This window comes from Vicugna pacos, chromosome 19 (genome assembly GCF_048564905.1).
Source record: "Vicugna pacos chromosome 19, VicPac4, whole genome shotgun sequence".
In the NCBI taxonomy this organism is placed as follows: Eukaryota; Metazoa; Chordata; class Mammalia; order Artiodactyla; family Camelidae; genus Vicugna; species Vicugna pacos.
The window spans coordinates 24858504-24884826 of NC_133005.1; the positions used below are offsets into that span (position 1 = coordinate 24858504).

The 26323-nt window shown below is 49.6% G+C and overlaps 1 protein-coding gene across 1 annotated transcript; it reads left to right on the forward strand.

Annotated features, from left to right (window-relative positions):
• Positions 1-2676: 2676 nt before the first annotated feature.
• Positions 2677-23640, forward strand: LOC102545183 (uncharacterized). Its single transcript, XM_006202645.2, has 16 exons — positions 2677-2716; positions 4186-4309; positions 5293-5509; positions 7452-7556; positions 10587-10718; positions 11565-11649; positions 11756-11819; positions 12177-12262; positions 13082-13264; positions 15574-15627; positions 16605-16757; positions 17826-17893; positions 18138-18182; positions 18571-18634; positions 21289-21368; positions 23488-23640. The coding sequence occupies exons 2-14, from the start codon at positions 4201-4203 to the stop codon at positions 18596-18598; spliced, it is 1329 nt and encodes a 442-aa protein (XP_006202707.1). The 5' UTR covers positions 2677-2716; positions 4186-4200; the 3' UTR covers positions 18599-18634; positions 21289-21368; positions 23488-23640.
• The last annotated feature ends 2683 nt before the right edge of the window (positions 23641-26323 follow it).

Genomic DNA, 26323 nt, shown 5'->3' on the forward strand with positions numbered 1-26323 from the left:
GATAAATAACCCGGCTTCTTCATGCCTTGGGAGCAGGGAATAACTCCACACTGGCTCCCAGCATCCCAGTGGAACTGAGCCCCAGGTGCCCACAGAGCCACTTGCTTGATAACACAACTTTATGAGCCGTCTCCCCTTCTCACTTTCTCCCTCCTCTACCAGTGTCTCCTGGCATCACCTCCCAAATCAACTACCTGCCCTCAAATCCTGGTCTCAAGGTCTGCTTCTGGGGATCCCAAACCAAGACAAGCATTTGCCCAGCAGATACAGGGGCTAAGGGTCTCATGGACCTTCACTCACCCCGGCCCCCCGCAGCTTCTGGCTCTCCCACTTGATAAATGAGGAAGCTGAGGCTCTGACAGCTCAAAATGATGACCAAGCAGCTCCTAACCATTACCCCACACTGCCTGCCTCTGCCCTCTGCTCCCTCATCACATCACCCTCCTCGGCTCTCCACCCCCATAAAGAAGAGGAGGGGTTGTCTTCTGTGCCAGCCTCCTTCTGATTTGCAGCCTGAAACACAAATACCCTCCATGGACCCCTGAGGCAGGAGCCCTAGGCCCAGAACTCCAAGATTCCAGCACCTTCCTGATTTGAGGGAGGGGAAAGACCTCCGCTTCTCTCTGAGTCTTAGCAGCAGCTGCAAATGAAAAAACACCAAGGGATATCTCAGTAACTCTTCCTGCCAATAACAAAGGAGTTATTATCTTTATCTTACAGGTGAGAACTCAAATAACCACAGAACCGGTGAAATGGTGGGAACCCAAGCCTCACCCACTTGGCCCAGCCTCCCACCGGAAGCCACGGCAGAACAACAACCCCTATTAATTCGTCCTCAAAATAACAGAGACAACTCACAACCTCTAGTCCCTGAGGGCTACTTAGTTCCCAGCACAGTGCTAAACACTTCCTGTAGATCAGTTTTCCCATTTTACAGATCAATAAACTGAGGGTCAGAGACAGTAATGATGTCTAGTACCTCTCTGTGTCCTTCCTATGGCTTCCCTTTCATTGAGGAGACCCCCAGGAAATCTCCCATCTCTCAGCAGAGATTAGTCAATGAGGTAAACAGAATGAATCCATGGCACTCCAGCCAAAAAATCTTCCCTTCTATCCTGTTCAGAGAGGCCAGATCTTGGAAGGGAGAGGAGACCTCCATGCTTCCCTCAACACCCCACACCAGTCCCAGATGAGGCTCAGATGAGAAAATAAACCTTAGAGCCTTTCTCTGCCCCAGGCAAGAAGACGACATTTGGCAGTAATGTTGAGACCCAATCAACAGAAATAAGGGAGACCTGCCAACTTTTAAAGCATCTTCCAACCAAAAGTCCATGATTTTATGACTCTGAGATCACAGAATAAGTACATCTGAAATATGGTACCAAACCACAATAACATTAGCCATTGGCTTTTGGCATTAGCCAAAGTCAGACGTTCAGAACTAGGTAACACTGACCTCATATTTCCTGCACAGCTGCTGCCTTCCAGAACCAGCCCTTCTACCTCAGCCCCATGTGTCCAGCTGAGGAATGGAGTTTAACACCTGCCCTGACCACGTCTCTGATTGTGAAAGGGAAAGGAATGAGCCACAAGGAGGACCCTGTGGAAAATCGAAAATCTGCCTAGACATGAGTCATGCCCACCACTGGGATGACTGCGCCGGACAGCGGTTAATGAAGGAGTCAGTGCTGACACAGTCAGGTACATGCACTCACAATGGTGGCGCGGGATTCCCCACGTAAGAGAACCTCTACGTAGCATTTTGATTGGGAGTGAGGACTCAAGGTCTGGGAGCTGCATTATGTAGTAATATTGAATTTCCCCTTCTTGGATAGCCAGTTTCCTCTCTGGACCCTGATGTCAAATCCCAGTTTTGCCACAGACATGCTGTGTGACCTTGAGCAAATCACTTAACCTCTCTGGGTCTCAATTTTCTCATCTATAAAATGGAAATTAAAAGAAGCAACGTTTTTTGAATTCTTCTTATGTGCCAGGCCCTGTGCTGATATTTACATTAATGAATCTTCACAACACCCAAAAGACATAGATGGATTTATTTTTTGCAGACATGAATAGTGAGGCTCGGGAGGGAAAGTAACTGGCCCACAGTTACACAACAACTGAGTGACGGTGGGGATTTGAACCCCAGCCCGTCTGGCTGGAGAGGCATGGCATGGATGACAAATATGGAAAGGACATGGGGTGTGGCCACAAAGTGGTCTCTGGGCCCCTCCTAGTCCTACCTCTCCCTCTCGCCCGCTCTCCTCCATACACCCCCTCACACACCCTTACTCCCTTGGATACTGTGACTGCTACATCCTGTAACAGGAGCCGCCTTGGGCCCCTCCCAAGAGCTGGAGGCCCTGCCCAGGCTCCAGAGCTCTGATGTTGCTTCTAAGGAGAAGGGCCCACCCCCCAAACCACTGGGACCCCACCCACTTCCTCCCTGGGGTCTTTCGGTCAGGCCCAGAGCCTGCCCCTTCGGCCTCAGAGAGCAGTCAGAGTTTTGGCCAGAAGCCCCTAACCATCTGGTGCCAAGAGGACCTGTCCCTCCACTGAAGGGTTCCTCTGAGCACAAGTCTGGCCAGGAGGCTGGACTGCCTGCCATGTGCCCACCCACCCGAGCTTCAGAGCTCAGGTTATAAAAGTTGTGTCTTTCTGAGAAGCTGCAGACAGAGGCCAGGGAGAGATTCAGGACAGCCCTATTCTTGGAGAGGTAAGGACAAGGAGGCTAACGTGGGCATTTCACAAATATTTCTAGAGCATCTACAATAACATGGTGAAAGAGATTCTCAGCACCAGGACCACCTGGGTTCGAATTCAGGCTCTGCAACCACCACCTGTGTGACCTGGGGCAAGCCATTCTCCTCACTGTGCCTCAATTTTGTCATCTGTAAAATGGGCCTACTATCAGTGACCCCAGCCCATTCTGGTAAGGACTCAATAATGCAATGAAGCTGATAAAGCTCTCAGCATGGGGCCTGCCACTTAGTAAAGACTCACATAGAAGTCGGGGCTGGTATGACTCAAGGGAAGAGATGGAGAGGCCTGGGAGACGGTGAGAAGTACTAAGAGCAGGAAGGGAGGAGAGACCTGACTTGGGTAGACTGATGAAGAAAAGTGCCTGACATAGGTACTGCCTGCATACTGTCTGGATGGGTGGTGGATGAATTTAAGATCAGCCTGGAAGCAAAATATAAATAGCTAATGCTATGAGTACAAATCTCCCAGTCCAAACTTCACATCTGCAAACACAAAAAAACTTCCTTTCTGTAGTACCCAATTTTATCACTGTTTTGAGCTCCTGCCATCAGGCAACAAAAATACTGGTTGTTGCTGATTCAAGGCAACGCCAGGCTATTCTCAGGCACTCCAGAGTAAGCTCAGCACTTTGGGGTGTCCAGTCCTTGCTCGGGGGCAGCGTTTACCCTCCAAGTGGCTTCTTGATGGACATGGGGGTAGGGCTGTGGCGGCTCCTTAATGGGCCCTGCTGACAGTGGCATCTGCCCTGGAGATGTCTGCATCCCACGGGTCTCTGCCTTGTAATTCCAAAGACTGCATCTGGGATCCCACCTATGCCCTTCTGGCCACTGAGGCAGGGCTGTGGTTCAGCAGGAACCAGTATAAACATACAGATTGAAATATTGAAATATTTCCCTACTAGATGGTAAACAGCCATGGCTTCGAGCCCTGCAGGTGCCTACCCTGGCCACTATGGTGCCCCCCAACCTCCCCAGGATCCAGACACCTCCACGGTTAAAAGGGAGCACTACAACTTTCAACATCTCACAAAGTTGCACAGCCACATTAACCACTGTTGGGCTCCCTGCTTGCTAAGTGCTTTGCATGTATTATTGAATGCATCCCCCACAACAACCTACAATTGTCCTCATTTTACAGATGAGAAAACTGAGGCACAGAGAGGTCAGGTAACTTGCTCAGGAAGTGGCAAAGCCCAGATTTGAAGCCAGCATACCTGAAGGGGAAGGACATTTGAGCAGCAGGAACCGAAAACACTAATGTGAGGTGGTAGGAAGTACACTCAGTGCTCAGGGACGAGCAGATCTAGAGCTGGGGGAGAAGGAAGTCTGGAGAGATGGTGCTAGTAGAGGCGAAGCTGGGAGAAGCTAGGCAGTGGTCCCTGGAGAGGACGTGGAGTTGGGGCTCTGAGCTCTGTGTCCACAGGTCCTGACCAAGAGGATGCTGCTGTTCTGGGAGTCACTGCTCTGCTGGGGGCTGCTGCCCCTGGCCCAAGGTGGGGGCCAGCACATGGTCTTCTTGAGGGTCAGCAGGGATCAGCTGGAATCAGGTAAATTTTAAGGGGTGAGTGGCAGGAGACAGGAACTCAGGGAAGGGCGGGTAGAAGATGGCACCACCTTCCTGCTCGAGACTTTTCCTCTCCTGGCCTCTCCCTCAGCTGCAGCAGAATTTGCCTTCCTTTGCCCAGAGCTGATCCCATCTCCAAGGCTCTGCATCTCTAGCCTTTTCCACCATCACCTGCCCTGATCACCTCGATAGGCTTCCCAGCCACCTTCCTTCATTTGTGCTGTTCCTTCTGCCTGCAACAATCTGTCCCTTCTTCTCAACATGGTGAATTCTGACTCACCCTTTAAAGCAAAGCTCTAACAATCCCAATTTCCTCAGTAGAAGGAGTCTCCTTCCACTGGATTCTCACAGCCCTTTGGTGAAGCCTCATCTGTGGCTTTATCCAAGCATAATTGTACTTGTTGTCCTGTCTGTCCGTCTGTCTCTTTCCCTAACTCTTGGCTGTGAACTCCTTGTTGTCTATCCACTTCCTGTCTTATTCTCCATAGTCCTACTTCACTGATCTTTCGGTTTCATACACTCACCAGGCTCACTACCACCTCAGGGCCTTTGCATGTGCCGTTCTCTCTGTCTACATTGCTCTCTCCCCAGATCTTGCAGTAGTGGATGTCTTCACTTCATTTGGGTCTAAGCTCAAATGCTTCCTCCTCAGAGGCTCTCCCTGACCACCCTATCTAAAGCAGCCCTCCCTCCCAGTCACACCCGAACTCGACTCCATTTTATTTTTGAAAATTGCTTTGCTCGCTTATCTGAGTGCTCATTTGTTGTCCATCGCCCCCACTAAGCTGTAACCTCCATGGGGGCAGGAGCCCCATTGCTTCTGGTCCCTGCGCCCAGAAGAGGGTAAGCTTAATACGTGCCTGTTGCTAAATGACTAAATCGCAGACTCAGAGCAAGTGCATGTGGGCATTTGTTGAATAACTGGATGAAGGGTGAGCCCCACGCTGAGAAAGGGCTGGTCCTCAGACATTTCAGACCTGTTGTTGAAATACCACGTCCTGGACCACGTGACCAGGATCCTTGTGACGGGGGCCACGAGTGAAGGTGTCACCATCCTGGACCACCTTCCCTTCGTAAGAGAAGGCCTATCCAAGAAGAGTAGTGGGCTAGACCTGTCGCTGGTCAGGGACCTGCTCTCGGGGCAGAACCTCCCACTGCTGGGGGAGCTGCTCCAGGCGGGCGGGTGAGTCGCCTTCTGGCCTTTTCCCCAACAAGGCACAGTGTTCTCACCAGTCAAGTGGGACACGGGGAGGGGTGGGGCGGGGAGAGGCCCGGGTGTCTTTGGAGCTTTTCTACAGCCTGGAAAGCACACAGCAAGAGTGCTTTTATTGTCCATAGACCTCTCTAAGCCACTTGAAATCTGCCAAGGGACAAAGCAGAGTCTCAATCAGGGATCTTAGCCTGGCAGCCCTCCAGCCCTCCACATTCAGCTTACACCTGGGTATTGCAAACCTGCAGAGTGTCTTTAAAATATTTTAGTGAATTGCTAATATTTAAAAATCTGGAGAGTTTTAATAAAAATCTAGATTTTCTGATTGTATTAACTTGCTAGGACTGCAGGAACAAAGTACCACAAACTGAGTGGCTTAAACAAGAAAAATTCTGGAGACTAGAAATCCAAGATTAAGGCGTTTTCTGTGTCTCTCCCCTAGCTTCTGGGGGTTTGCTGATAATCTTTGGTTTTGCTTGGCTTGGAGAAGCATCACCCCATCTTTATCTTCACTTGGTGTTCTCCCTAGGTGCGCGTCTGTGTCTGTGTCCAAATTTCCCTTTTCATAAGGACACTAGTCATATTAGACTAGGGGCCTCCCTTACTCCAGTATGACTGCATCTTAACTACATCTGCAACAACCCTATGTCCAAATAAAATCACATTATAAAGTACTGGGGGTTAGGAATTCAACATATGAATTTGTGTGGAGGGGGCAGGGGACAATTCAACCCAGAAGGACCATTCTCTCTGTAACAAGGATCTGGCCACACCTGGCCTGACTTCCCATGTGGCAATCATTGGTGTAGGGTCTGCAGTCCCTCAGTCAGTTCCCAGCCACCTCCTCCCCTCCCTTTCATATTACCTGCTTGGCCCTGAGGCAAATGATTTGGAGACTTCTGGTAAAATAAGTACCAATATAGCTGAGCGGTATTTATTAAGATTGGGGCAGAGGTTCCTGCAAGGTCAACCTATGTAGCCACATTTGTGCCTCAAATCCATCTCCAAGCATAGGCAGGGAGAGCCAGGCGGGACCTAGGTGACAGAGTCCAGAAGACATTTTCTGATGGGGGTGAAGTGAAATGAAAAGCGAGGCGCTGAAGAGTGGAGGCACGTCTCAGAGAGGCTCAGGAGGAAGGTGCTGGGTCCATGCCTGCCCCAGCACATCCTAAGGCCTAGGACTGGCCACCACTCACTGCACCCGAGTATTTGCCCTGCCTCTGCTCACCCATGCCGGGAGGGCCATAGGAAAAACCCCACATGGCCCAGTCATTCTTAAAAACTCCTCTGGAAGGTTCCGTGCTGGAGCATGCAGCCTTTAGGGAGCCTGACCCAGCCAGGTCTTCCTCCAGCACTGGAACTTGTTGCTGCCCACACCAGTGGGCACCAGATGAGTCACCAGCTTGCATCTAATGTTCAAAAAGTACGTAAAACTCTGGGCTCTTCTTAGCTCAGGGAGATGCTGGGACCTGAGGCCATGATGGGAGCAGAGGGCTCATGTCCTTCCTCCCAGATGCTCAGCAGGGCAGGTGCCCCTGAGAGGAAGGCAGTGGGATCACCAGCATCTTGCTTTCTCTGCCTCCCATCTGCTTGCGTCTCTTTTGCAGAACACTTATATTTGAATTCAGCCCAGTTATATGTGCACGGACAGCTCCTCCACTGCATTCTCCCCATTTTGTAGAGGGTGACACTGAGGCCCAGATAAGGAAAGGGACTTGCCCAGGTCTTCAAGGCTTTGAGGCTGGAACTAGAGCCCAGTGCTCTGCAGCTGGACTGCGGGTGAGGAAAGGGGCTGTTCCAAAGCTGCCCACCCCTCCTGGGGCCTGCCCCTATCCCAGCCATACAGACACACACACTCCACAGTCACAGGGGCCTTACTGGGCCACACCACCAACACCCTCCATGTTACTCACAGGTTGGTCATAGAAGAGGCCAAAGGACCTGAGGTCACCCTGCAAATCCTGAGTGACAGCCTGCTGCAGGTCACATTGCAATGCAAACTGTACCTCTCGCGCCAGAGGTGAGGATGCGCACTGGGGGCTTCCCCTCCATCTCCCTCAGTTCCAGGCAGCCATGCAAAGCTAGCAAAAGCCTGTGCCTATGTCACCAGAAGGATCACAATAATCCCTTCCACTTGAGCAAGTTTCAAAGTCATTTTCTCTGATGAGGAAATCGGGGCACCGAGTGGGAGAGGGACCTGACTGGGATCACACAGTAAATCTGCAGCAGAAGCTGAGATAAAACCCTCTGACTTCCATGACAGGGGACATGTGCCCCATCCGAGTAAAAGGTGGATGCTTTCACAGGATGATCCGAGGAGGGTCTGCTTCAAGCTTAGCTTGGAGTCCAGCACACTTGGACCCCAATCCCACTTACCATCTGGGCAACTTGAACAAAGACATCCGTCCTCGGGGCCTCACCCACAAAATGTTAATATCAAGTCCCCTACTGCCTTTGGCTGTTTTGAGAGTCCACTGCCCATCTCAGAGTTCAGATCGCTTGCTAAACCGTGGCTGATGCTGGCCTGGGGTTGTAACAGAACAGCGACAGAGGGAGTGATAGTGGCACCATTTGCACATGAAACAGGAATATTCTTTTTTTCTTTTTCTCTGTGATTTATCATAACATTTTGTGTATATTTCCCTGTGCTATACAGTGTAATCTTGTTTATCTATTCTACAATTTTGAAATCCCAGTCTATCCCTTCCCACCCTCTACCCCCCTGGTAACCACAAGTCTGTATTCTCTGTCCATGAGTCTTTAGATTCCACATATGAGCAATCTCATATGGTATTTTTCTTTCTCTTTCTGGCTTAATTCACTTAGAATGACATTCTCCAGGAACATCCATGTTGCTGCAAATGGCATTATGTTGTCGGTTTTTATGGCTGAGTAGTATTCCATTGTATAAATATACCACCTCTTCTTTATCCAGTCACCTGTTGATGGACATTTTGGCTGTTTCCATGTTTTGGCTGTTGTAAATAGTGCTGCTATGAACATTGGGGTGCAGGTGTCATCCTGAAGTAGATTTCCTTCTGGATACAAGCCCAGGAGTGGGATTCCTGGGTCATATGGTAAGTCTATTCCTAGTCTTTTGAGGAATCTCCACACTGTTTTCCATAGTGGCTGCACCAAACTGCATTCCCACCAGCAGTGTAGGAGGGTTCCCCTTTCTCCACAGCCTCTCCAGCATTAGTCATTTTTGGATTTTTGAATGATGGCCATTCTGACTGGTGTGAGGTGATACCTCATTGTAGTTTTGATTTGCATTTCTCTGATAATTAGTGATATTGAGCATTTTTTCATGTGCTTTTTGATCATTTGTATGTCTTCCTTGGAGAATTGCTTGTTTAGGTCTTCTGCTCATTTTTGGATTGGGTTATTTATTTTTTTCTTATTGAGTCGTATGAGCTGCTTATATATTTTGGAGATCAAGCCTTTGTCGGTTTCACTTGCAAAAATTTTCTCCCATTACGTAGGTTTTCTTCTTGTTTTATTTCTGGTTTCCTCTGCTCTGCAGAAGCTTATAAGTTTCATTAGGTCCCATTTGTTTATTCTTGCTTTTATTTCTTCTAGGAGAAAATTTTTGAAATGTATGTCAGATAATGTTTTGCCTATGTTTTCCTCTAGGAGGTTTATTGTATCTTGTCTTATGTTTAAGTCTTTGATCCATTTTGAGTTGATTTTTGTATATGGTGTAAGGGTGTGTTCTAGCTTCATTGTTTTACATGCTGCTGTCCAGTGTTTCCCAACACCATTTGCTGAAGAGAATGTCTTTATTGCATTGTATATTCTTGCCTCCTTTGTCGAAGATTAGTTGACCAAAGGTTTGTGGGTTCATTTCTGGGCTCTCTATTCTGTTCCATTGGTCCATATGTCTGTTTTGGTACCAATACCATGCTGTCTTGATGACTGTAGCTCTATAGTATTGTCTGAAGTCTGGGAGAGTTATTCCTCCAGCCTCTTTCTTTCTCTTCAGTAATGCTTTAGCAATTCTAGGTCTTTGATGGTTCCATATAAATTTTATTATGATTTGTTCTAGTTCTGTGAAATATGTCCTGGGTAATTGGATAGGAATTGCATTAAATCTGTAGATTGCCTTGGGCAGTGTGACCATTTTAACAATATTGATTCTTCCAATCCAAGAGCATGGAATATCTTTCCATTTTTTAAAGTCTTCTTTAATTTCCTTCATCAATGGTTTATAGTTTTCTGTGTATAATTCTTTCACCTCCTTGGTTAGATTTATTCCCAGATATTTTATTACTTTGGGTGCTATTTTAAAGGGGATTGTTTCTTTACTTTCTTTTTCTGTTGATTTATCGTTAGTGTAAAGAAATGCAACTGATTTTTGAACATTAATTTTGTAACCTGCTACCTTGCTGAATTCTTCAATCAGCTCTAGTAGCTTTTGTGTGGACCTTTTAGGGTTTTCTATATATAGTAACATGTCATCAGCATATAATGACACTTTTACCTCTTCTTTTCCAATTTGGATCCCTTTTATTTCTTTCTCTTGCCTGACTGCTGTGGCTAGGACTTCCAGGACTATGTTGAATAGGAGTGGAAACAGGAATATTCTTAAATGCCCCTGAGGAATATGTCCACTCCAGCTTTTCTTGTAAAATATGGCATTCTTTGCCTCACTTCCTTTTTTAATAGAAAAGTGAGAACAAAGAAATACATTTCTTTGATAGAGATGTGGGCACAGAGAAATATTTCTCTGCTATACGATAAATATATCATAGCCCCTATAATCATGTGCAGTAAAAATGCAACTTGACCCTTGGCCTGCTAGGTAGCAAACTGGAGAGCGTGTGGTCCATCTCAAGGTCACATCAGCCCCAGGTGAGTGCCACCCAGTGAGGAGACGAGCCCGGAGTTGTCAGATCTTTCACAATTTCCACAGGTTGAACTCTACATTTTTAATAAACTCTCCTAGTTTTTCATTGGAGCCCTCCAGGCAACAGTGGGCCACCAGCCTGTGACTTTTGGCCTCAGTCTTGGACTGTAGCTTGGAGCCTGCCCAGACACGCTGCCCCTACAGGATCCTGAAGCTCAAAGTCATCAAGAATATCCGCACTGGGGTATGGCTAGAGCAGACGGGGAACAAGACCAGCGTGGCCTTCGAGGAGTGCCACACCCCACCAGGATGCCTGAGCATCGAGGGGCTGGAGCAGTGAGTACCCACCTCTACTCCTGCGCTTCCACTGCAGGTGTAGGCCTTCCTGTGCCGCTCCTGCTGCTCAGCCCTTCACTGAGACTCCAGGCTGGGGCTGCCTCTCCCCAGCCTAAGTTGCCTAGAGTGACCAAGGGTGTCAGCGACAGGGTCATCTCCAAGGCCACCAGCTGTACACACCACCCATCGGCCTCCCCTGCCTCCATGTTGAATGCCATGGTTGTAGTGTACATCCACCCAGGTCAAATCTTGGCTTGTCTGCTTCCTAACACTGGGACCCCTGGCCAAACTATTTGACTTCTAAGAGCCTCAGTTTCCTCACGAATAAATGGGATCACTCACAGAGCCCAGCCAGCATGCGGTGGTTGCGGGGAAGAGATGAGCTAAGCCATGGGAGCCACTTAGCACAGAACCTGCAGCATAAAGTGGCCATTACCTATGAAATATACCCAACACAAAAGCCACCTCCTCCAGGAAGCCTTCCATTGACTTCCACTGCCAGGTGTGATCACTCCCTCCTTAAAAATCCCAGAGAACTTTATCAGAGAGAGAAATAAAGAGACAGGCAGAGAGGGAGAATCAAGAAGAAATAAAGAGGAGGAAGACAGAGGCAGGAAGAAAGAAAGCAAGAAGGAAAGAAGGGGGAAAAAATAAGCAGAAAAGGAAAGTGGGGAAGAGGAGAGAGGAGAGGTGAGGGATACCAGGCGAGGAAGGAAGCAGCCACCCTGAGCTTCCATGTTACACAAGCCCACTGGGGCTCTCCTCTGCCCTGCCCTGGACTCCCAGCTCTGGCCTGTCTCTCTTTCTATGGTGTCTCAGGCCCCACCTGCTTTCCCGTGGCCCTAGGATAGACCCCCTCCTGGTGAACAAAGCTCTGGAGATGGTGACAGATGTCCTGGACGAGGCATTGCCCTTCCTCCTGCAGAAGACAGTAAGTTGCTCACCTCCACACACCCTCCTGAGAGATGTGACCCCAAGGGACAGCCCCTTGACCTCACCTCGGCCTCAATAACAACCCCCTCGTGCCCCCCCTCCAGGTGTGCCCCCTGGCCACAACCCTGCTCAACTTGCTGCTGAAAGACCTGTTACACAGCACTCTGTGTACGTAGCTCCTGGTCAGGGAAGACGCTTATCTGCTGTCTCCCACACTGTGTGCCAGGCACTACTTCTTAGTGGAGGGAAAAGAGGGCACTATGACCTCAGTTCTCCCCACAAACCTGTCTCACAGTCTGTAAAATGGGATTAATCATAGGCCCACAGAGAACCATTGCAATGCATATAACCTGGCACAGAGTTATGGCTCAATAAATGTTGTTACAAGAAGCACAGGCCCAGCCCACAGGGAACTTAAAGATAAGCAGAGAGGGAGAACGAATTTCTCCCTGCTTCGCAACCTCCCCAGTCCCTTCCATCCATCCCCCAGGGAGGATGAGCCCCAGTTTCATTTCTTTGTTGTAGCCCCAGCCAGCTCGGGCCTGGAAGACTTCCAGTACTATGTCATTACCACGGAGTTCACAGAGGAGGCCATCCTGATGAAAGTCAGGGTGAGCCAGCCCCCTGGCCGGGCAGAGCCTTGGGGGACATCCACTGGTCTGTGGGAGGCTGGGCAAAGAGGAACATGAGGTGGGGCTTCTGTGGAAAGGAGGCACAAAGAGGAGAAGGAGGAGGAGGAGCAAGCAAAAGAATTGGGAGGCGAAAGAGGAGAGAGCAGGAAACGGAGAAGAAAGGGGAGACCCAGCAGGCCCTGCCCTCTGGAGCTCGTGCTGAGCCCAGGGAGTCCCGCTCAGCCCTGGAGAGCAGGAGGCCAAGAGGCTGCATGTCCCATGAGCGAGAATTAGGCTCCAACAGAGGGTGGGGGAGTGGCTCAGAAGCAGCAGGACCATGTGTAACGCCCAGCTGGAAGGGACCTCTCAGATGTGGAAACTGAGGCCCAGAGAAGGAACGAGGCTGGCTGCCCAGCTCCTCCATGGAATGGTGAGAGGTGGGTCAGGAGGATGGGAAGGATTTGAGTGGATAGGAAGGAGAGGTGTTAACAAAGGCACAGAGAAAGGAATGAGGTTACATGGGGGCGAAGCAAGGAAGCATAGTTCATAGGTTCAAAACCCAGCTCCACTTCTCAGCATGTGTAGGATCTTGAGAAAGTCACCTCCCCTCTCTGGGCCTCAGTTTCCTCATCTATCAAATGGTGACAATAATAGTTTCCATGCCATGGCACTGTTGTCAGGTTGAAATGAGATTGCACACATAAATGTTCAGCACTGTGCTTAGCACACAGTGAGCCCTACATATATTAACTGCAACCAGTTTTTGGTTGGGGAGGATATTCCCACTGAATTTCTCCTTCTTCTTCCATTTTTCTGAAGCTTGTGACCCTCTGCAGCCCAGCCCAGAGAGCCCCAAGGCCTGATCACCTGCCCCCATGGCCTCTCCCAAAATTAGCCCAGGGCAGCATGGCAGACCTGGCCTTTCCACTGGGAACCTACAGTGACATCCTGTCCTGCCTCTACACCAACAAGGAAATCCATGTGAACTCCCAGGACCCCGTAGTGAGTGCTTGAGGAAGGGGAGTACATAACTTTATTGCTCTATTTTTCACATGAAGAAACCAAGGCCCAGCTGTCAGAAGCACCTTTCTGGGTGGGTTCTAGGTAAGTCACTTCCTCAATCTCAACTTCACCTGGAAAACTCCTATTCAGCCTTCAGAACCCAGTTTAGAAGTTCCCTCCTCTGGGAAGACTTCCTTGAACACCTAGGCCCCTTTGCTGTAACATTTATGCTGCAAATATGTACCGAAGACCTACAGTGTGCCATGCCCTGTGCAGACAGGGTCCCTGCCCTTGCAGACATCAAAGTTTCCTGCGGGAATAGAAACTGAAGAGGAAAACAGTCAGATAAATAAAATAATTTACCTTATTTATAATAAACAGAGCAATGGATCAGCAAGTGACTTGTGGAGGTAAGAGGGTTACCCTGGACACAGTAGTGGGTGAAGACATCTCTGAGGAGGTAGCCTCATTGATGACAAGGAGGCGCACATACAGAAGTCTCCAAGGAGAACAAGTTCCCAGGGTTGGTGAGGGGATCAAATGAGGGGAAATCCAGATAGATCACTGCTCAGAAGCCTCCAGCAGCTCCTCACCACATTCTGAATAAAATCCAGTCTCTTCTCTGCAGCTCCCAGGGCCTTGTATGATCTGGCCCCTGCCCACCTCTCTAGCTCTGTGACCTCACCCACTACACGCCAGCCACTCAGGCTGAGCTGGTGCTCACCTCAGGGCCTTGGTATATGCTGGTCTCCCTGCCTGGAACACCCCTCTCCACTGTTGGTCTCAGTGTAAATGTCATCACCTCAGAGAGCCCCTCTTTGACCACATCTAAATATCTGAAGTAAGCCTTCTCTCTCTCTCTCTCCATCCTCTCTCTCTTTCTGTTCTTTTCCCTTCAAAACATTGATTACACTGTGTATGCATGCATGAGTAAAGTTTATGTATATATATGTATACACACACACACATACACACAGATGTGTATTCTGTGTGTGCTCATTTATTTAACTTTGTGTGTTCATGTCTCCCCTATTTTGAGGACAGGGACTATGAGCCATATACTCTATGAAGGGCACACAGTGGGTGCTCAGTAAACACTGAAATATGAAATCCCAAGATCCATATCTGGAAGAGAGCAAATGTGACTGCTCCATTTTTCCCATGAGGAAACCAAGGCCCAGATAGGGATAGTGACTTTCTCAAGTCACCCAGCAAGTGAGATCAGGACTGGAGCCAGGTCTCCTGCCTCACCACACTGTTCCCGCCCCTCCACACAGGTGTAGCAGCTCTGAGACAATTAGAAATAAACCCTGTGATTCCTTGTCTACAAAAATTCTTACACCAGTGGGTGAGGGTATATGTGCAAGGGTGTTCTTTGCAGCTTCACTTGTTACAGGGTGAAAAATACAGTTAACCTAGGTGTCTATCGATAAGGAATTGGTAAAATAAGTCATGTTATGGTCATATAAGGCAGAATGCATGCAGCTGTTTAAAAGAATGGGGTTGTTTTATATGTACTGATGTTGAAAGGAACAAACAAGGTGTAGGACCTTGTGGTTAGAATGTCCCCATCTATTCATGCTTATATGTGTGTAGAAAATAGTCTGTCAGGATATACTCCCAAATGTCAACAATGGTTAGCCCTGAGAATACGATTTAGGGAAAAAGGGGAAGAATTATTGGGATGGACTTCTAATTTTTACTGTATACATTTGTGTAGTGTTTTCTATAATGATTTATGATTTTCAAAAATCAATGGAAGTGGGTAGGGTATATAGCTCAATGGTAGAGCATGTGCCTAGCATGGACAAAGTCCTGGGTTTAACCCCCAGTACTTCCACTAAAAATAATAATAATAAATGAAAAAATAAGTGAACCTAATTACCTCTTCCCCCCAAAACAAAAAATCAAAAACAAACAAACAAATAAAAATCAATGGCGCATTTATAGATGAATACAAATATGATAAAGCAAGTAAAGGAAAATGCTAATAGAAGAATCTAGGTGATGAGGTTATAAATGTTTTCTATAAAATTCTTTCAACTTTACTGCATGTGTGGAAATTTTCACAGTAAAATGCTGAGGGGGGGGGGAAATCATTGAAACCATAAAAAGTCAATCTTTCCAGATAAATCATGATGAAAAGCCAAGTGAATGGTTCCTCCCATGCTGGGACTGAGTGGTGTGCCGGTGGTACATTCAGCTGGGGACAATTACATGTCGTTGAACACCACTGACACCCCCATGAGCCTGCTCAGAACCGACCTGCAGGATTCTCAAGGCCAACACCCACCTTGCCCTTCTTCCAGGCTGCCGACCTCATTCAGCTGTTGTCACTGAGAGAGCTGGAGCCTGGGCCCAAGGTGGGTGTGTTGCCAGCTTCTCCCCTGGCACCTCAGCGCAGGATCTCAGGATAGATTCTGGAACGGGGGACAGGACTGGGCCACAGAGGCATGTTCCATTTGGCTGGACTTTCCTACTGTGGACCCTGGAAATTACCATCCCTTCTTCACAGGTGTTATGAGGATTAAGGAGATGATTCCTATAGCTCACTGCCCTATCTGGGTGACAGTCCCTGTGGCTGCCACTATCACTCACTATGGGACAAAACCCTGGCCCTGCTGAGCCACACCTCCTGAGGCAGACGGAGGGGCATGCGGTAGATGTAGTGAGCAGCTGGGTGCCAGCCCGTACCCCTGTGTTGACAAAATCCTTGCAAAGCCTGTCCTCTCACCCTCCTTTTATAAGGGTGCAAACTGAGGCTCAGCAAGGTGAATGCACTTGCCCGAGCTCACATTGCTCAGCCAGTGGTGGATCCAGGATTTGAAGTCAGTCCCAGACTCCAAAATCCGTGCTCAATGTTCTGTCTCCAAAGGCTCTGAGAATAGGGCACCAGATGGACAAACAATAGTAACAGTAACCACAATAGGTAACAACAGCATGACTGGATGCCAGGTTCCATTCTAAGCACTTTACATAAATTAACTCATTTACGCAATTAGTATCCCCATTTTATAAGCATGAAGATTGAGGCACAGAGAAATGAAGAAATTTGTCTCAGGCCACACAGTGTGTAAGAGTAGAGCTAGATTCTGGCTCCAAAATCTATGCTCTTACCTGCTATGCATGCCCAGAGAAGAAGGATGTAATCTTAATTCAAAGGAGCTCAGGGAAGGTAAGTGACCTTCCCAAGGTCACACAGCAAGTTGCTGCAAAGCTAGAATGAAAACTCAGACACCCTGACTCCTAAGACAGTCTTGTTCCCATTCCTCCAAGCTGGGGGCTGAGGAACTCCATCTTCTGTCCTGGCATGTACCTTTTCTGCTTTAACCTCATTTAGACTCCTAACCAGTCCAGAGGGAGAGTGGGACTGACTGTCAACACCCCTGATGCTCCGACTGTCCACCTTGATGGCCACACAGCTGCAGTCGTCCAGCCGGGCTCCTTGGTGCTGCTGGGCCCCGGCAACACCGCCTCCGTCTCAGTTTCCTGGGTGAGTAAGCCTCAAAGTTCTTTATTCCCCAGGGGGCCTGGGTCCACTTGAGGGCCCCTCCAGGGCCAGCTGACTGAGGCAGGATGACAGAGGGCAGTGGCAAACCTCACTGCCAAGTCATCTGCTAATATGCCATCAGTCCACACCCAAACAGCTGCGCCTGCTGTGAGAACATTAAAATACTTTAACACCAGTTCCCCTCAGTTTGGCCCCCCGTGCTCCTCCAAGGACCTCTTTAGCAACTATAGGGTTTTGCCTCCAGCATCCTCTGTTCAGTGCCCTTGACTGTCTCCCCTGGAGATGGCTGTGTTGAAAGCCCTTGCCCACAAAACCAGGGGAAAGATTAAAGAAACGGAGTTCACAGAGGGCTAAATGTGTCTGTGTTCTCTGCTCCCTGAGAGAGGTGACCCAAGCTAGAGAGGGAGGAATTCTGGGGAAATACAGCTCCCTCAAAATCTTGACCTCTCTATTCTGAGCCCTCTTGGAATTCCTATTTCCCACTCTACAGACCTTGAAATTGGGACAGGGCCTCAGATAAGGAGGTGGGGGGGGTCACCCCACCACAAGTGAGCCTAGAAGCCTGTGGTATTACAACAGGACCCTGGGATCTTAGTCAGCACGATTCTGTGGCCCAGAGATCAGTCATCTCTGGCTAGTGGTAAAAAGACTGGTTTCTGGTTTATAAGGTAACTTATGAATTATAGAGGCCCAGAGACAACCCCCTGGAAACCAAGGGGTCCTCTGGCTTCCAGCAGGTGATTCTACAGCCAAACGACTCGCTGTAAAAGGCTTTCCCTCGGCTAAGCCGAGCTTCTCCTGCCACCTTGTACCCAGCCCGGCCTCCCTTGCCCTCCAGGAGCACCCAGCACCCGCCAGGGCCCTTTCCCGTGGCAACACCCACACATTCACTGTCTGAACACCTGTGAACCAGCAGCTGGGGCGGGGGGAGAGGACCAGGTGAGAGGCGCAAGGCCCGGACAAGTATTCACAGAGGGTAGGGGGAAGGAAATCCCTCCGGATGGAACATAAATTCTTCTCCTGTCCTGACCTAATTTCAACTCCTCATAGAAACTCCTTTCAAGTGTTGTGTTTTTCTCGAAAAATCAGAAATTAAAACTCCAGTTCTCTCCAAACAGGTAATGTGGTTTTTTTAGGTTCGGGATTTTCAGAAAAAATAAGATGGCTGATGGGGGAGGCAAGGGAGGTGGGGCGAGTCCATGGTTACAGGGTGCAAGTTTCCAAGCTTGCTGCGAGTTGAATGGAGTAGTTTATAGGAGGGAAGGAAAGACGGGGAAGGTGTATTGTGACTTGAAGCTCACTGACGGTTGTAACCCCCAAGCAGCTGCCATGACCTAAAGGGTGATCTCTTTTCTCTAGTAGCATCACAGTCACCCTGGGTCTTTACCCCCCAGCCTTGCAAAGCAGGTGAGTCTCTTTCCTTACCCTTGGACTCCCCGTGGTCCTGAAGGCCCCACCAGCAGGCCTGAAAAAAGGCCCTGAGTCATTGGTGCAGGGGGTTGAAAGCCTCCATCGCTTTCCATGGGTGATAGCTTGCCCTAGAGCCCCCGTGCCCCTGGGGTGGAGGAAAACCCCAGAACTTAAACGTGCCTGCTTCATTCTTCTGTACACTTAAATATTTACTGCATTTGCTACTACTATGTGTCTACGATACGCCAGTCTTGTCTTAAGTATTTAGGATGTGAGTGAACAAAATAAATGTGGGCACCTGTGTACTGGAGCCCTCCCACTCCCGTGACCAGAATTTGCCAACCCAGCTGAAGCAACCTTCCTGTTCCCCTTTCATCTCTTGTAGGAAGAACGTCTGGAGGCCCTTCTCTTAGAGCTTCTGAAGAGGAGGTTTTTGCCCCATCATAACAGTGAGCCCCACTGTGTTTCTCTTCATGCCCACATACCCTGTGCATCAACCATGCCCGAGGCTCTGTGCAGAGCTGGCTTGTCTTGTCCCCTGGGACTGGTTAAGAATTGCCCACGTGCCAGGCAGGAGGAGGGTGAAATCTGAAATTTGGGGTACAGCCAGTGAGGAGGGTGGGGAGGGGCTGGGTGTGCCCTCCTGTTCTTCACCCAGGCCATGAGTGGCAACAAGAGCTCAGAAGCAGAGTGAGGAAGGGCTTCTCGGGGGAGGTGGGGGATTAGTGTTATGGAAAGTGAGACAAGGAAGGGCTCTCAGAGCAGTGGAGCCCACGGCCCCCAACTCCAGGGCCTGCAGGGGCCAGGAAGGTAGCACACCTGAAGGAAGCAGCCCAGGTAGGGCCTACGGCAGACATGTCCCGCTTTACATGGGCAGCCAGCCCTCGGCTCAGTCAAATGCCAGCAGGGCAAGATATTTTTTATCTTTGCCAGAAAGCTGAACTTTTTGTGACATCACTCCCAAATTTAGGTATCAGTGACAAAATCAAACTTTCCCCAGACACCCTTGTCTTAGTTTGGGCTTCCGCAGAAGAAGACAGGAGGTAACAGAGGTCCGGCAGTACGTTGGGAAGTGGTCCCAGGAAGTTGGAAGGGTGTGGAAAGTGAGTCCTTTGGGAATGTAGAGCCTGGTCAGGCCCCTCTGCTCCATAGAACTCACCACTCTCCTCTCCTTACACCTCCCTGACGCAGTCTGTGTAACAACTGCCCATCTACCCAGATGATTATTTGGTCTTTGTTCTTGTCCCCAACAAGATGGTGAGCTGCTGGAGGGCAGGGACCCCATCTTTGTTTCACTGTGTCCCCGACACCTTGTCCAGTGCCTCCCATCCAGAAGATACTCAGAAAGTATGTGTAAGATAAACAGCTCAGACCTTACTTGCCTCTGAGAAATCACCTGGCTCAGCCCCCTCATCTTTCAGATGGGCCCAGAGAAGTTAAGTGACTTAACCCAAGGTCACATTGCAAGTCTCTGGCTGAGCTGAGTCCAGAACCCTGGCTTCCTGTTTCCCCAACATGAGCTTTTCCCTGCTCCAACTCGAGGACTCATGTCTGCAGAGTGAGGCCAGAGGAACAGGCAGGGGCTCAAATGCTGACCAGGTTGAAGGGCTTGCCATCCGTTCTGTGGCCGATGGTAGCCAGGGACGGGTCAGGGCATGAAGCGTCTGTGTTCAGGACGGGGAATCACCTGGAGGTGGGGAATGCTAGTAATAGCAGCCAGAGTCCAGGTGGGCAAGGATGCACCCTGACTTGGGATGGGGAGAAAAGAATGAAGACAAAGGGTCCCACCTTCACCAGTGCCTACCATGTGTGGCTCACTCAGTAAGTGTATCTTGGATCCTAGACTACAGATATCCATGGTGAGAGTCAAGAGATGAGCTAGGGGCTAGGCCTGACCCAGGAAGCCTATATAGTCCTGCAGGGTCTGAACACCCAGGCCAGTGGACTGCACAATGCCAGTGTGTGCTATTTACACTGGAGTCCTGTCCAAAGCTCCCCTACAAGAAGGAAAAGAGTCAGGCCAAAGCCACCGAGAAAACACAGGAGGGCTGCCTGTAAGAGGTGGCCTAAGGGTAAAAGAATTGGCAGGGGAGAGACTCATGAAGGCCTGTGCTGCAGGCAGGGTCATCTGGTTCCAACACAGAGAGGACTGAAATGAGGTGGGTCCAGAGGCTGGAGCAGGAAGGCTAGTAAGGAGTCCTCTGCATGATCTGAGGACAGATGGGAGACCAGAGGCACCATCCTACCCCCTGCAATGGGATCAGAACAACACATTAGACCAGCAAGAGTGAATCAGATCTTCCCCCGATCCCAGAGCGATGACAAAGAAATGGCATGGCGTAAGGGCTGGTCAGAGCAGAGGACGAGCAGGGGGAGCCCATGCTAGACCCTCAAGATCAAATCTCAGAAACTCAGTTTGCCAAAAATCAACTGGCCAAGTGGATAATTCTTTGAAATTCAATTTGCAAAATGACCAATTCTCCAAGTTTACTCCACTTAAAATTTACCAAAACCTTACTCTAAGGATTATTTTTCGTTTATTTGATAAATGAGTATATTTGTGAATGTTATTTCTTTAATATAATTAAGGGATATTTTCTTTTTAGTATAACCAAACTTCTAGTGTTTTAAGGTTAATTCTTCAGTTTATAATGACTTTTTCCTAATCCTTTTCTGAGACATTTTCTGTTTCTGCCAACATTTTATCATTCAGGGGAGTGCACAGCATTTTCAGCCATTTCGCTCAGTTAAACAAGAAGAATAAAATTCATTAATAGATTCCGAAGAAGCCTTCAACAAATTGAACATTCCTTAAAATGCTGCTAAGAAGAGTATCTGCATAAGAATGTGTTCATAGTTACTGAATATATTCAAGAAAAATTCCCTTAAGATAGATTTTTAATAAATGGGTAGGGGTAGCTGTTTAGAGCCCTGGCTTTCTGGAGTGGATGGCCGATGGGGGACCGAGCAGGGAGGAAGACGAACCAAGTCCTTTGACTGTTCTGGGCAGTGGAGCAGCCAGGGGTCGGCTGGCCTGGCCCCACGCTGCACACACAGACACCTGCCCACAGGGCACTGAGCAGCCGCACCCTCCCCTCTCCAGACCTGCTCAGAGAACAAGGCCTCTTGCTGCCCAACATCAAGGGCATCTCCTTCGACCAGGCACGAATGGAGCCCTCCGAGGTAAGTCCTGGTAGAAGGAGCCTCCTGAGGCACACGGGGAGGTCAGAACCAGAAGGCTGTGGGGTCCTACAGGCGACTGAGCCACTCCATGTGGCAAGCCCTTTACCTCCTTACGTCACCATCTCCTCACAGCCATCCGGAGTGGGATGCCCCATTTACAGATGAGCACATTGAGGCTGCAGGGGCTCCAAGAATCCCTCAGGGAGCCAGAGCCTGGGCTCACCGAGAGCGTCAGCGCCTTCCACAGGGCACCTTCACAATTAGCTCCTTGAAGTTGATGCTGTTACTTTTCCCATTTTACAGAGGAGGGAATGAAGGCTCAGGGAGGCAGAGAAACTTGCCCAGGGCAGCAGAGCCAGGATTCCAACTGAGGTTCATCTGACTTCAAAGACTGTACCCGTCAGCCCTGGCTACCCACCACCCTAGAACTCAGGTGACCCGACCGCCAGAACAGGGCTGGTGCCTCTGGAGCCTGCTGTCTGTGAACCACCAGAGGATGGGAACCAGGGCTAAATGACAGGGAGGTAAAAGGTAGCAGAGATCAGAGAGCAGAGAAAACCAGCAGAGGAACCATGAAGGTGCTTCTAGAGGAGTTTGCCAGCTCTGAATCTGCCCCCAGAGTCACCCCGCCTCCTTGGCCCTCTTCCCTTCCTCTGTGAGTAAACCTGAGAAGGGGCTGATGGGGAAAGGCAGAGGTTAGAGATGCCCTTCATTTCTTTGTTTCCCACCTTAAAAAGATACCCATCTTAAACAGCAGCACAGAAAGGGACAATAGGGGCGAGGCTGAGAGAGTCAGACAGAATCTCCAGGTTGTGTGACCTCAGGCAAGCCACTGGCCCTCTCTCAGCCTGTCATCTCTGTCTATAAAATAGAGATAAAGATAGTTCTCCCCACAAGCTGGAAGTGAGGGCTTCCCTCACAAACACAAGAAACTGATTCTGACATTTTTCAGGATGTGACCCACCATCCCAGACACAAAGACTGAGATTCGGGACCCCCAGCTTACGTCCAATCCTGGACCCAAGCCTCCCAGTTCTCAGTCCTGACAGTCAGGAAACACTAGAAATCTGCTTTCGAGAACCAGCAGTTACTGTGCAGAAGGAGACAGGAGGGGACGGCAGCAGTTTCTCTCATAAAACCCCAGCTCCAGGCCTGTGCTACACCCCTACCCCCACCCTCAGATTCAGCCCAGGGTGGCCCTACTAGGGAGAGGTCGGCTCAGGGTGACCCTAGCAGGCCGGGGCTGGCAGGTAATACAGGGGCTGGGGCTGCTGTAGACATGATGCCACAAATCCTGGCAAGGTGGGCCAGGAGGGCAGGGCACCCTCTATAGCTCTGAATGCCCCAAACAACAAAGTCAGGGCATAGTCCCAGCAGCAGTCTCATAACCAGACCTGTGCAGGCCAGGGGAGACAGGGTGGGTAGGCTCACTGTCTCACTCACTGACTCACTGATTCATTTCTAGGCTGCCTCGCACTGTCGTGCTGGTTACATATCATACAACTCTAGAACGCACAACTCATACTATAGTTTACATGAATGATACCACCCAGGGTTGGGCAGTGCACAATCTGCACATTCTGCCATGGCTGCCCTCATCATCGTTCACTCATTCATTTAGTCAATATAGGTCACTGGCTGCTCTGTGCCTAGCCCTGTGCTGGGTGACAGAAATAAGTTAGATCTAGGCCCTGAACCGTCTAAAAGCTCTCATTCTTGTAGGGAAAACAGATGGATTCCAGCAACACGGTCAGGTTTGGGCACTGTGGGTGGGAGCATGTGGAAGCTCCAGCTGGGTGAGAGGCCCACCTCAGGGTGACTCAAGCTGGACAAACTCTAAGGCTACAGAAACACAAGAGGCCCCATGGTACACAGGCTTTCAGGAAGAGCCCCAAAGACTGGCCTGTTCCTTCCCTCACAAACATTCCCAAGACCCTCTTTTCCCTCCCGTCTATCCCCTTGTCCAGTTGGTCCCTGACTCTGCCCTCTTGTCACCACGGTATGGTGCGTCCTTAGGACACACAGCCCCTCTCGGGGGTGGCAGGAGCAGCCTCAGGGAGAGGCTGTTTTGCGTGTGGTGAGGACAGATGGGGCACATCTCCCTGCTTCTATCCAACAGAATTATTTGTTGCTGATCGTTCCAGAGGAACAGCCCGTTCTTACTGGGCCAGCCCCTCCCCTCGGCCACAAGTGCTCCAGACCCTTGAGAACCGAAGAACAGCTATAGTCACAGTGGAAAATCCTAGTTGCAATAAAGATGATTCTTGCTTGAGAAGGAGTCTGGTTTGCAGAGTTTGCTGAGGGGCTCTGGGAGGGGGCATGGCCGTCTTGGACTGTTTAAATGAAGGGTTTTTCTCCCTGATAGTTCCAGTTTCCCCTTGGCCCCTCAGAGGGAGTTCTGTGTTCAGTGTCTCAGGGAAGGGAGGTTCCTCAGAAATGGAGAAAGGGCTTGAGCTTCAAAAGCCCAGGCCCTGAGAGGGGAGTAGAAAGGACGCGAGGAATCTGCACCCACCAGAAAGGTTCCCTGCTCAAGAGGGAGGAAGAGGACATGCAATATAATGTATATGTGCACTCGAACTGTAATAATTCTAACTAATAAAACTGAAAAAGAAGAAAAAAATGAATAAATAACAGGCACACATCACAAAAAAGGAGGAAGAGGAAGGAAGCAGGAAAGAGAAGTAGTGGGGTCCCTGAGAAATGGGGGACCACAGGAGCCAGAGATATTTGGGAGGCCCCAAGTACAGGGGGAAGCAGCCAGACCCCCAAGCAGGGAGCTGGGAGCCGGTGAGTGATTGTGAGACAGGTGCCCCTCAGAGCTCCCCTGGCCCCAAAAGGCCTGGCAGGCAGCAGAATTGATTTTCATCTGCCCCAGGAGCGGCGTCATGAGGGAGAGAACCAGGAGCCCCCCTCCCCACCACGATCCCAGTCCCATGTGGCCCAGGCAGAGCAGGCCAGGGAGCAGACCAAGCACCAGAGGGAGGGCTTTGCAGTCCAAACTATAAACAGCTCCATGGCTGCCAAGGGTAGAGAGATGGCAAAGCTGACAGATGTCCCCTCCCACACCTGGCACCTGCCAAAGCCCACAGCAGGTTAGGCCTGGCCCCAGAAAAAGGCAAACAAGGAGAAATTTGGAGTGTGATAAAATCCCCACCACAGGCAGGACGGAGGTGATAAAGGTCTGTGTCTTGGGAGTGCACAAGTGGTCAGCAGCCCAGTAACCCCAGCTGGCCTCTGAAACCAGAGAAGTTGTTGGGGAGGCCTCCCAGAGGCCAGTTCTCTACTGTGCAGCCCTAACCATGGAGGGGCCCTCCTGGTCTGGCGCAGGGTCCCCACCCTGTAGGAGGATGGAGCCTAGAGCAAACCATGCTGTGAGTTCTCTACATGACTTCCCATCTGCCTTATAAATATGAACAACAAGTCTCACCTTGAAGGAAAAGTCCCCAGCAGGACCCCCAGTGCATGAGCTGTCAAGAGGCCTTGTGGCAAGAGGGCAGGATTGCCCTGTACTTTGGCCTTGTAAAGTCCCCTAGCCCTTGATGTGTCTGACACACCTAAGATGAGGTGGAGGCTGGGAGACACTTTCCCGGAGGAAATGTGACTCCTTACACCAAGCCCAGAATTTTCCCACGTTGCTTGGCACCCAATCGATACTGAGAACAAAATAATTGAATAGAGGCTTCCTCAGGACCTTGGAGAAAGCTGGGCAGGCCTTGGCTTGCTCCTCAGCAGAAATGACCTGTCCAAGCATGAGAGAGCCTCTCCCACCACAGAAGCCCCCCATTCCCCTCCCATGACTTAATCAGATGCAACTCACTTTACAGTCTGCAGATACTCTCCTCTGTTATCCCATTAGACCCTTACAATAACACTGAATGCTGCCTGATAGAGTGTGTGATTACCCCCACTTGCCAGGTGGGGTAGCACCACTTCTGATGCTGGAAGTCAAGACACTGGCTCCAAAGACCATCCTCCTACTCCCTCCACCCCATATGGCCTCCCCCTTCCCCATCTGAGCTTCTAAGCTCAGCTGGGGATCAAACAGCCCAAAAAATCTCTTCTACTCACCTGCTCTGGTGGCCTAAGTTCTTCCCCAGTGGCATCACTCCTGAAGATTTTCTTAAAGAAATATACCTTTTTAAGAAGTGATCTTTAAATTTTTCAAGCTAATGATCCATTTCTTCAAATAAAAGCTTACAAAGAAACCTGATACATCAAACAGATGACAAGGGAGCTCCTCTGATTACAATGGATTTCTGCTCCACTTAGTTCCACTTTCTAATCCCTGAAGTGGGACTTCTGAGGAAACTCTGTGCTCCAAGGCGTCAAGGCATTGAGTTACCCAGGAGGGAGGCCATCAATAACCAAGAATGCTGAAGGAAATGAACACAGGATGGATATGTTTTGATAACTGGGATGATAACCTGAAGAATGGGGGGAAATTCATTGGAAGAAAGAAAGGGGCCCAAAAGGAAGAACACGGAAGACTCTCACACTTCCCCACCGACAACAAATACCACCATTGCCTGGCTAAAGTCTCTGATTCCTCCACTCCTAGTCCAATGCTTGGTCCTACTTTCTAACTCGCTCTCCCCTGGATTAGTCCAACTGCCTTCTCCCTAATCCCTCTGCTTCTACTCTACCCCTCCCGTCTAGAATCCGCATAGCAGCCAGAATAACCTTTTCAAAACGTAAACCAGATCATGTCACTTCCTGGCTAAAACCCTCCAATGGAGGGGATGGTATAGCTCAGTGGTAGAGCACGTGCTTAGCATGCACAAGGTCCTGGGTTCAATCCCCCGTACCTCCATTTAATTAATAAATAAATACACAAACCTAATTACCTATCCCCTGCCCCCTAAAAAAATTTTTTTAAAAACCAGAAAGAAAGGGAAAAAAAACCTCCAATGGCTTCCCATCCAACTCAGAAGAAAATCCACAGTCTTTGCCGCAGC